The 11,710-nt window shown below is 33.4% G+C and overlaps 1 protein-coding gene across 2 annotated transcripts in view; it reads left to right on the forward strand.

Annotated features, from left to right (window-relative positions):
- Positions 1–9,778, forward strand: part of LOC142354499 (IQ motif and ankyrin repeat domain-containing protein 1-like) — a 59,090-nt gene extending 49,312 nt beyond the window's left edge. For both annotated transcript variants that reach the window (XM_075406817.1, XM_075406816.1), the window contains exons 8-14: positions 3,868–3,922; positions 4,085–4,177; positions 4,746–4,863; positions 5,526–5,640; positions 5,864–5,998; positions 9,089–9,217; positions 9,512–9,778. In XM_075406817.1, coding sequence (XP_075262932.1) covers positions 3,868–3,922; positions 4,085–4,177; positions 4,746–4,863; positions 5,526–5,640; positions 5,864–5,998; positions 9,089–9,217; positions 9,512–9,701 — 835 coding nt within the window. In that variant the 3' untranslated portion in view covers positions 9,702–9,778. The remainder of the gene's footprint in view (positions 1–3,867; positions 3,923–4,084; positions 4,178–4,745; positions 4,864–5,525; positions 5,641–5,863; positions 5,999–9,088; positions 9,218–9,511) is intronic.
- Positions 9,779–11,710: the final 1,932 nt, after the last annotated feature.

An 11,710-nucleotide genomic window follows, 5' to 3' on the forward strand; every position in this document is an offset into this window, starting at 1 on the left:
TGTCATAATTGACGTTCTTTTTGTAGATGCAAGAAATATTCTGGATAATTACAGGTCTTGAGGGCTTCCTTTTCATGAATAAACGACCCTAATTAAATAGCTGTTTTTGTAATTAATGCCTTTCATGACATTGAATGTAATTTTGTTTCGAAAAATAAACAAGGCGGCTCGGTAATGTGCGATGGCACATAAGGTTCCGACCCCGCCCATCCACAATTTTGGCATAATTGTCTACCAAATGAGGAACAGATAGAAAAACCCAAAAATTATTTTTTGCGAATCCCAAAAAAGCCCAAGTCTTTTTCAAAAAATTCTGTATGAACGATAAGATAGACTCCAAAGCAAATAACTCAGTGGAGTAAAAATTGATGCATTAGATTGCTGTTATATGTCAATATTAAGAAAGCGAGTCAAGACGAACAGCAAAATCAAACAACAACAAACATTAGTTACATCAAAAAATTTATGTCCCTCTTAAAAACTAAATTTAATAGAAAGTCAACATACCGTCAGATAAAATTAAAACTAAACAAAAATTACATATAAATCACCAGAAAACATATGCGACCAGTCCATAAAAAGGTTTGGTAACAATTATACAAAAAAGAACAAAAACAGTAAAGTAAAAAAATTAACTTATTTTTTTGAAACAGTTAACTTCAAAGTAATAAATACCATCAGGAATCAATTAGTATTACCACAAATTTACGATTAACACTGCTCCTATAAAAGGGCATTAGGACCTGTCCTTGTTCATTTTTTAAAGCGGCTAAAAAGAACAACAAAGAAAAACAAAATTTCAATTGAAACTTGCCAGAAAACGCTGTCAAAACCGTGAAGCCAGATTTTGGCACTCAAAATATATTTGATTGTGCCTTCTTCAATCAGCTATAATGTAGTACGTGGCCATTCAATTGTAAGACTAGGTAACAAGTAGACAAAAAAGCGAAGTGCTAAAGTATGTAATACTTTTAATTTCTTTTTCGAAACAAAATTACATTCAATGTCATGAAAGGCATTAATAACAAAAGCAGCTATTTAATTAAGGTCGTTTATTCATGAAAAGGAAGCCCTCAAGAACTGTAATTATCCAGAATATTTCTTGCATCTACAAAAAGAACGTCAATTATGACAAAATCAAATTAATTTACTTTTTTTTGTGAAAAACCGGTGTCGAAGCCAGTAAGGTCATAACAAATTCTTTAAAAAAAGATTTTGGGACACCAATCCGTTTTGTTCCCTTGACACCCATAATGTCATTTTTGACCAGTAATTAACTAACGAGATTAGGTAACAAAAAGAAACATAAAAAGAACAAAATTGCGAAGTTAAAAAGTTTTTTTTTTAATTTTGGAAAACGATTGTTTTCAAAGTCATGAAAGCCATCAGCTATCAACTAATATCAGAATATCGGTTCTTCTATTCTTCCATGAAAAACCAATGAAAGCTATCACTCTACAGGAAATTTCATACGACCGAAACGACAAAGTATAAATGACAGTTAGAGACAAAATTAAAAAATTCAATTGATTTCTTCAAGAAAGAGGCGTCGAGGCCGTTAAAACGATGATGTATATCTTTCAAGATTTTAATATCTTCAATTGTGTCTTTTTCTCAATGCTAATAAGGTGACATGGAACTGTCAATAATGTGATAATGTGACAAAATTAGAAAACGTGAAAAACTGGCAAATATCAAAACAAACAAAAATCTGAAATATTGTAGTATCAAAGCCAGAAAACAATAACTTCAGGCTTAAAACTGCAACCGAGAATAAATGTTAACTCAGTAGAAAGAAGAAGCAGTCTTTTTTTGCTGACACTAGGCTGGAAGTTGAGCAAATTAAGAAAAAAACAGAGGAAAAGTTAATTAAGCCATTACTTATTGAAAAGTCAATTATTTTTAAAAAAAGAAACGACCATAAACTTTCAATTAAAAAACTAAATGCATTAGCTTAGAGGTGCTTAGCAAGCGAATTGGTTGGACCTATCACTCCTGAGCTTTGATTTGATATGTTCTGTTCTTTATTATTAAAAAAAAAGTCTTTTTTTTTTTAAAGAAAAGACCGACTGATTACAACCCGATTTCTTTTGGATTGTAACAGTCCAAGAACGGCCCAAAACTAGCCCTGCTAATATTTATTGTCCGTTAGGAACAATTGATTTTTCGAATGTTGTAGATATAGATAATTTGTTAGTTGAAAACTCAAAATAAATTCTGCTTTTTTGATAATCAGCGAGTAAAGTTAGCAAAAAACGGCAAAGTTTTAACTACAGTGCACTCTCAGCGGACTCTGAAGTAGAAATAGCCCCCCTCTGAGTCTGAAAAGATTGTTTGAGTGTTGTTTGGGGGTGTACTGTCGGTAAACTTAATCAAAGTGGACTAAAGTAGCTTATTTCGTGCTGTTTTTGATGAAAAAGGCTAAATTTTGAAATGTTTATCCAGATTTTTTAACCAAAAAATTTAAATCAAAACAATCAACAATGCTTGTTCGTCTTCAAAAATGAAATCAACGACACTATTCTTAAAAATTATAACAAATTTTGCCAAAATTGACGAAAATTTAGGCAAAAATTCCGGAAAATGTGAATAAAAACAACGTGAATTCACTCTTCGTTTCTCAGAAGTTTAAACCTCGATAACTCCCTGTAGAAAACGAAAATTAAAAAATCTTTTTAATTTCATATTCTACGCTGGACGAGCTTTCTAATGATACCAGTCTCAACTATCTACGATGAATATATCGAGCGACGAAAATTCACGGAACAAAAAAAAACCCAGTTGAGTATATAGTTCCTCCCCCCTCAAGAGGGTCGGAACAATTAAAAGTACTACATACTTTAGCACTTCGCTTTTTTGTCTACTTGTTACCTAGTCTTACAATTGAATGGCCACGTACTACATTATAGCTGTTTGAAGAAGGCACAATCAAATATATTTTGAGTGCCAAAATCTGGCTTCACGGTTTTGACAGCGTTTTCTGGCAAGTTTCAATTGAAATTTTGTTTTTCTTTGTTGTTCTTTTTAGCCGCTTTAAAAAATGAACAATACTATTTGATTCCTGATGGTATTTATTACTTTGAAGTTAACTGTTTCAAAAAAATAAGTTAATTTTTTTACTTTACTGTTTTTGTTCTTTTTTGTATAATTGTTACCAAACCTTTTTATGGACTGGTCGCATATAATTTCTGGTGATTTATATGTTATTTTTGTTTGGTTTTAATTTTATCTGACGGTATGTTGACTTTCTATTAAATTTAGTTTTTAAGAGGGACATAAATTTTTTGATGTAACTAATGTTTGTTGTTGTCTGATTTTGCTGTTCGTCTTGACTCGCTTTCTTAATATTGACATATAACAGCAATCTAATGCATCAATTTTTACTCCACTGAGTTATTTGCTTTGGAGTCTATCTTATCGTTCATACAGAATTTTTTGAAAAAGACTTGGGCTTTTTTGGGATTCAAAAAAAATAATTTTTGGGTTTTTCTATCTGTTCCTCATTTGGTAGACAATTATGCCAAAATTGTGGATGGGCGGGGTCGGAACCTTATGTGCCATCGCACATTACCGAGCCGCCTTGTTCTGTTTTAAAGTTATTCACACAGTATAGGTTATGCTTGCAGTTCTTGCCAATTTTTTAACTAGTGTGAATTGAAAACTCAATATACTCTTCAAAGTAGAGATCAGGTTTGGTGAAAAACGTTTTTCTAAAATTTTCAAAAAAGTGAGATAAAAACTGAGCTCTCTTTCCCCGAAAAACGTTTTTTGGCGTACTTGATGAATTTTGTTTGTGTGTGCGTGTGTGTATCGAAATTGATTGTGATTTTTGGTCTTGTGATTGTGATTTGAGTATTTTTGTTACAGACTTGAGAACGAAGTGGAGAAAGCCAAGAAGATCTACCAAGCTTGTCAAAAACAGGTGCAGTGTGTCATAAAAATTGCCTAAATAAAAAACTGACTTGTATAATCAGATTAATAGTAAAAGTAAAAGTAGTGTTTTTTTTTTGCGTTTACACGTTTTCATGTCGGTATTTCATCATAGGATGATGAAAGTATTCAGATAATGATCAAACTTTTTTAGCTGGAAAATTCCATGTGTGAATTGAACAGACGTATCTACGAGCATGACAAATGTGTGAGAAAAATGCAGAACAAATCAGAAATCACTCTCAAGGTAAATTTGTAGATTCAAGATTAAAATTGTAGATTCAAGATTAAAATTGTAGATTCAAGATTAAATTGTAACTATTGTTAGAAAAATACCTCGAATCTAGCACGTTGAAAGGGGCACACGATTTTCATTAACCTCACTCATATCTGTAAACTTTGATTCTTTCTCATTTTATAGCCCCATTATGGTAGTTGAACGCAATGAGAGAGGTTGTACGCTCTATGTCCACTAACATTAAGGGTGGGGAGGGGCTAGAATCAATGGGAGATATCCCAGAGTCAACGGAAGTGACCAAAAAATGAACTGGACGCTTCAATCTTGTTATTTTCGTTCTTCTGCTGACAAACTTAGCAGAGAATTAATGCCATGGCTAAAACTAATGCAAAGCAATTACTAAAAATAGCAACCACCATAACTTATTTGAGATACTGGACATCGAATAAAATTTGAGAATACAATTTATTTGAGAGTTATACCGTTCTGTTTTGTATAACACTTTTTCATTTGTTCACAGTCCGTATGACATAGAACTCTTGAGCAAAAAATGATAAATATTTATTGTTTATTAAAGGCGATAGAAGACGCACAAACTACAGTAGACGAGAGACAGTTGGAAGCAGACAAAGCTAAGGAGAGACTTGATGCTGCCAAAGTCACTCTGAGGGAACAGAAGAGACAAGTGGCTGTTGGTAAGTCTACTCTACCAATCAACGCCCAGCTTGAGAATCACCCCAGTGCGGCGCATAAATTTTATATCCCGCTCGAAAAAACGTCTGAAATTTTATGAAAGGCGCTGACTCGTTAACTTTTTAAAAGGAATTCAGCTTGAAAACTCCTATAATTTTATCTCATTTCAGCTTAATTGGGCTCATTTTGTGAAGTTTTGAATAAACTTTTTTTGAATTGAACGCAATTTTAACAGAGTTCTTGCATAGTTTTCTGAAAACTCCCCGACCCGGGATATGAAAAGTGTGCACAGCTTTGTGAGCATTTTTATATAGCTGAACTATAATTATTTCGATTGATGTTCCAGGCCAAAATGCCTTCAATTCAAACATACCGTACCAAAGTGATACATACCTCTAACCGGAATGAACTTCGTTTGGCGTCCCTAGTCAAATTGGGACGGTTATCTGCTAAGATCTTGCAAGACTCTTGCACAAGTCTCTTGTATGATTATGCATAATCTTGTAAGGGAGGGCTCTTATCAGATATCCGTTGCAATCTTGCGTCTTAGCAGTAACTGTTATTTTCAAGAGTTGTACAAGATGTTAGCAGATAAACGTCCCAGTTCGTCTAGGGGTCAATCTTATAAACGTCAAACTGAATGTAGTCATTTTTATGTTATCAGAACGTAGAGAATCCTTATTGGAGATGGAGATGCTACCCGGTGAAAAAGTGACTGTGAAGGAACTTGATGATGTGCTCCTGAGAGATGTGGGGAACAAACTCAAAACAAATCCAAAGTATGTAATCAACTGTTTGATTAAATAAGATTGTTCTAGTTTAAAATTCGAAGCGGCTATGAAAACTGCACTTGCTTAAAAGTCAAAATCGACTTTCGTCATTAAAAAAACCTTGGCGTGCATAAACTGTAAGTAAACTTGCAGTACGTATTTCAGCTACTATTGTGTGCTTACTTCTTTTAAAACGGTTGAATCAAAGAGACAAAGAAGTGCATTTTTCCAGGTGGCCTCTGATAATCGATATCAAAGGACAAGCATCGACATTCCTGCGATACAGGGATACCAACTTCCTGCTAGCTCTCTCCCCTCAAGACATGGAAACCGAGTCACTCAGAATGGCACTACTTGGAGCTCTAAGGTCGTTAAAAATATACTCTGGAAAATTTTGTTTTTTCACCCCTTGCAATGCTTTGTGCAAAGAATCATCGATATTTATCCCACCATCATAGATTATTGTTCCGACCCCTCTTCAGGGGGGGGGGGGGGAGGAACTATATACTCAAATGGGTTTTTTTTGTTCAGTCAATTTCGGCCGATCGATATATTCATCATACAGAGTTGAGACTGGTATCATTAGAAAGCTCGTTCAGCGTAGAATATGGAATTAAAAAGTTTTTTCAATTTTCGTTTTTTACAGGGAATTATCGAGATTAAAACTTTTGAGAAAATAGAGTGAAATCCGCGTTGATTTTATTCACTATTTCCGGATTTTTTGACTAAAATATCGTCAATTTTGCTAAATTTGTTATATTTTTGTGAGAAAGTGTCGTTTATTTTATTTATGAATATAAAAAATATTGTCAACTATTTTTTTTCTTTTTTTGTGAAAAATTCTTGCTAAAATATTTCAAAATTCAGACTTTTCCATCAAAAAGAGAAAGAAATAAGTTTCTTTAGTCCACTTTGATTAAATTTGCAGGAATTACACACCCATACACCACTAACACAATCTTTGTAGGCTCAAAAGGGGGCTATTTTTACTTCAACTTCCGTTGATAGTGCTCTGTAATTAAAAATTTAATGTTTTTTTCTACCTTTACTCGTTGATGATCAAAAACGCAGCATTTGTTTGATTTTTTTTGATTTTTTAACTTACAAAATATCTATATCTATAAAATATGAATCAATAAGCGTTCCTAATGGACGAACAACATTAGCAGGTCTCGTTTTGGACCAATCGTGGACTTACAATCCAAAAATAATTCGGATTTGTAATCAGTCGGCCTTTTTTAATCTAAGTTATTCGATCATTTTTAAATTAATTAAAGGACAGAGCATTTCAAATCAAAGCTCAGTATCTATAGGTCCAATTTTCTTTGTAATTAGCTCCAAATTAATGCATCCAGTTTTTTATTTGAAAGCCTATGGTCGTTTTGAAATTTAAAAATATTTGACTTTTAAATAACTAAATGTTATTTAAATTTTGCCTATTTTTTGCTTAATTTTGTCAACTTGCAGCTTAATGTCAGCAAAGAAAAAATGCTTCTTCTTTCTATTGATTTAAGATTTAACCTCTTTTGTGCTTTTACGCCTTAAGTCATGTTTTTCTGGCTTTGATACTACTAGATTTCATTGTTTTTAGGTAACTGCCCATTTTGCACGTTTCCTAGTTTTGTCACATTATCACGTTATTAACAGTTCATATATCACATTATTGGCATTCCATTTCAAGGCCAAATTGATAATATTAAAATCTCCAAAGATAGGATTAGATTTTTAACTGCTTCGACACTACTTTCTCAACTGTCGTTTGAACTGTCGATTTTACTTTGTCTTTGAGGTCGTTTGATTTTTCGTGTACAATGACACAGAGCCAGTGGTTTTAAGTGCAAGAAAAGATGAGGCATGTTCTGATGATCGACGATAGCTGACGTCTTTCATGACTTTGAAAACAATTGTTTTCCAAAAATAATCAAAAACGATTTGCAATTTAGCAATTTTGATTCTTTATTGTCTGTTTGTTACCTAGTCTCGTTAAATACAGGCCAAATATGACATTATTGGTGTCAAGGGAAGGCGTCAAAAAAGAATTGGTGTCATAAAACCTAATGTTTTCAAACGATTCGTTATGACATTACTGGCTTCGACGCGTGTTTTTCACAAAAAAATTAATATAATTTTTGATTTTTGTCATATTTGACGTTCTTTTTGTAGACATAAGACATATTCTGGTTAAATGCAAGTCTCAAGGGCTTTCTTTGAAAGAATAAACAATTCTTTTCAATTATTTTTTGTAATTAGCGGCTTTCATGACTTTTGGAAATAATTTTTTTTTCGAAAAAAAAACAAGATTTATTTAATTTTGACTTTTTTCCTGTTTGTCGACTTGTTACCTGATTTCAACAAAAAGAATTCGCATAAAAAATATCGATGTTTAGTGAAGGTGCAATTGAACATATTTTTAGGGCCAAAGTTGGCTTTACGGCTTCAAAAGCGTTTTCTGGCAAGTTTTAATTGACTTTTTGCTGGTTGTCTCTTTGTTGCTCTTTTTGAAGCCTCATAAAAAATTGATTACCGACAGTTTTTAATTCCCTTCCATAGAAGCATTGTTAATTGTAAACCAATGGGAAATCTTAGTTGATTTCTATTGGTTCTCAGTTCTAAGTACAGTGAAAGTAATTATTTTAAGAAAAATGTGCAAATTTTTTAACTTTACTGTTCTTGTTCATTATTGTCTAATTGTTACCAAGCCTTATTATGGACTGTTTCCACGTCTTTTCTAGTGAGTTACAAGATATTTTGTATAGTTTCAGTTTTATTTGACGCTATTTTTACATCGTTATTAAGTTTTGTTTTTTAAAACGGACATAAAGTTTCTGATGTAATTAATGTTTGTTGTTGTTGTTTTTGCTGTTCGTCTTGACTCGCTTTCTTAATTTTGGCATATCGTATCAATCTAATGCATTTTTTTTGCCACTGAGTTGTTTGCTTTGGAGGCTATCTTTCCGTTCATACACAATTTTTTTTTTTTGAGAAATACTTGAATTTTTGGGCTTTTCTATCTGTTCCTCATTTGGTAGACAATTATGCCAAAATTGTGGATGAGCGGGGTCGGAAGTTTATGTTTGATCGCACATTACCGAGCCTCCTTGTTATCATCTATGGTTGTTATGTTTGCACCCTTTTACTGGTGCATTTTCAATGTAGTGGTCGGGGTTATTTAATGTTGAAAGGATGGATATCCCACTCACTCAATCTAAACGGAAGGAAGCAGCTTAGTGGATACTAACTTATCGGAAAAATCTTCAACTTTTGTAACCAATTTGAGGACTTCTCCACTGGGATAAATTTTATCACCAAGCGAGCTGAATTTCAATCATTCGTCACCATTGATGAAATTTGCAACATTTAGTAGTCCAAAAGATTTAAATATGGTTTTTGTAGTCTGTTAAAAATAATAACACGCATTTAATTTTCAAGCTTTCAAATTTGAACTTTTCTGTTTTAGGTATGGGAAGCCGTTTGTGATAGATATGATGCAGGTTGAAATGTGGGACACAGTCTGTGACAGGATGAACGAAATCAGCTCTAATCTATCACAAATGCTCACTGACAAGTCATTGCTCACGAATGAGAAGTTAGTTGTAGTTTTTATGATAAATTGTTACCAGAACTCTATGTCAATTTCACGAAATTTGACTATGCACAAATCAGGAGCAACGACAAAGTTTCATCGCCAATCTTGCCAACATTTAGGAACCTGTGGTTTCGGTATTTTGTCCTGACACCAAAGGCTAGAAATTTGGTAGCGGCTATAGCTTTTCTCTCATAATACAATCTGCGGTATTATCTCCCCTCAACCCCTATTTAACATACTTGTTCATCGCAAGTATCGCAAATCCGCCTCTAAATATTCATTTTCCTGTTTCAGTTTCAAATGTCTAATCAAAGAGGGAGACAGCAAAGAATACAAGTCGACCAATTTTTCAGAGGACAAACTGGAAAACTTCAAATTTTTCCTCCTAACCAAACTATCACAGCCATCAGATTCACTGCTAGACAAATTCCACCCAATCAGGGTTCACATTCCTGGGGCGGATGCATTTGCTGATATTGACTGATCTAAATGGACAACAAAAATTCGCATGTCATTACAATTTTTGTATTTATTTACAATTGAATACAGTTTTAATCCTAACTTTCAGTAGCGAGGCCAAGGAAATTAGCAGAAATATGTATACTATCATCAACGCTAACAAATGTTAAAAAATGGGAAGATAAACGCATTTTTCTACATAATTTTGAACTGAATGTGGTGAAAGTGAAAAAAATATGCAAGATGAACGCATAATCATTTTTGATCAACGCTATAAGAATATAATAAGGTATCATCAACGCTTAGACAATTGTCTCCGAGTATTAAACCCCTGCCATGCTTATAGCCTCTTCTGAAACTGCCCCACTATTGCTTTGTTTTTTTCTGTGTACTTTGTAAAATCTGTGTATAAGGAACTGTGTACTTTGTAAAATATCGTAGTCTAATAACATAAATTTTACTTTGATAGTGAAAGCGTTGAATCGCTTTGATGCGTTTATTTTAGTTGAAAGGCATTTGGAAGCTAGTTGTTGCGGTGAAAATCTGAATACTAGTCCTCCTCCCCCCACGACGACCAGCTACACCAACCTCATTTCTCTTTTTAATGAATTTCTTCCTCTCAATAAGAGAGCACATATTAGTGACAAAAGATAATCAAATTTAATATCAATGCTGGAAATCATATATTTTTGTCAGATGAATACTTTAAAATGCCTGGATTGTGTAAGATCAAGGCTAGAAAACACTACAGTTATGTACACTCAACAGTAGAAAAAAACTACAATTTTGTAAGATTAAAACCAGAGAACGCTGAAATTATTTGAAATCAGGGCTTTAAAACGCTAAATTAGGAAAAATTCACACGAAAAAAAAAACAGTGAATCTTCATTACGTGGACAATCTTCATTTTTGAGCAGGCATATTTGCTTGCAAGTGTCACCACTGTCCGCTTGTCCATGTTTTAAGATTAGGCTTTATAGGCTTTCGCGGACAACATTGACAGTAAGCGGAGCTAGTTCAAATTTGCCCAAAATGAGAAGATAAGTCAGTGATATCTGCGATTGCGGAATCTAATGACTAGCAAGAAGGGCTGACAGATTGGATACACTTTTATCCGGAAATTTATGTCATCAACGTTCGCGCTAAGGCAACTACTTTTTAAAACTCTTCTAAAACTGATTAAAGGTGAAAAAGTAGGATATAATTATTTTTTCTTATCAAATGCAGTCAGGGGTGACTATAATATTAATCCCCCAAAGCTTTCGATAAAAAATAAAGGTTAAAAAAAAGTGAGGCGTTTGCAGTTATCACAAATTGCGCATATTGATGACATAAAAACGTGTTTTTTTCCGAAATCAGTAACTGAATTTTGCAAAGATTGTCCGCCAATTTTTGTGATATTGTTGCCAAATTTTTACAATATTCATTCTACGCACTAACTGGTGATAAAATGTCTTCACTCATTTTCGCAAAAATTTGTAGTTATAGTAATTCACCCCGCCGAATTTGTAGGATTGGTGACATAATGTTTACTTTGAACGCCTCCAGACTTCATATTCCCCAAATTCAACGTTTTCACAGCTAATATCGCCTTTTTTGTCGTTGTTTTTGGCGCAAGCAAAGCGGTTCGGTTGCTCAGCAGAACAGAAGTAAAAACTGAACTAAAAAATCTATGTCTCATGTAATATCGGACTTAATGTCAATTCATTATGATCACTGGGAAAATCTCATTACAAGTTTTGAATCAGTACTGATTTAGAACTATGATAATTTTTCTGGCAATCACGTTTTGGCCATTTTAGTCTGATTCAAAAACGCGGCCATTACTGGGAAATATTAATTCCAACACTGAATATTGCTTGTTAAAATTGAATCAGAGTCTCAGCCAGAACTTTTCAAGTATAAATACAAGTATTGGGAAAACTTGTCACGTTCAGATCCATGCTTCGGAAAATAAAAATTGCTACATTTTCCCCATTAAAATGATCATAATCATTTTAAGATTGAAAAAATTGTAATTCAGAGCCCATGTAC

Source organism: Convolutriloba macropyga, chromosome 15 (assembly GCF_964194025.1).
Source record: "Convolutriloba macropyga chromosome 15, txConMacr16.3, whole genome shotgun sequence".
NCBI classification, from domain to species: Eukaryota; Metazoa; Xenacoelomorpha; order Acoela; family Convolutidae; genus Convolutriloba; species Convolutriloba macropyga.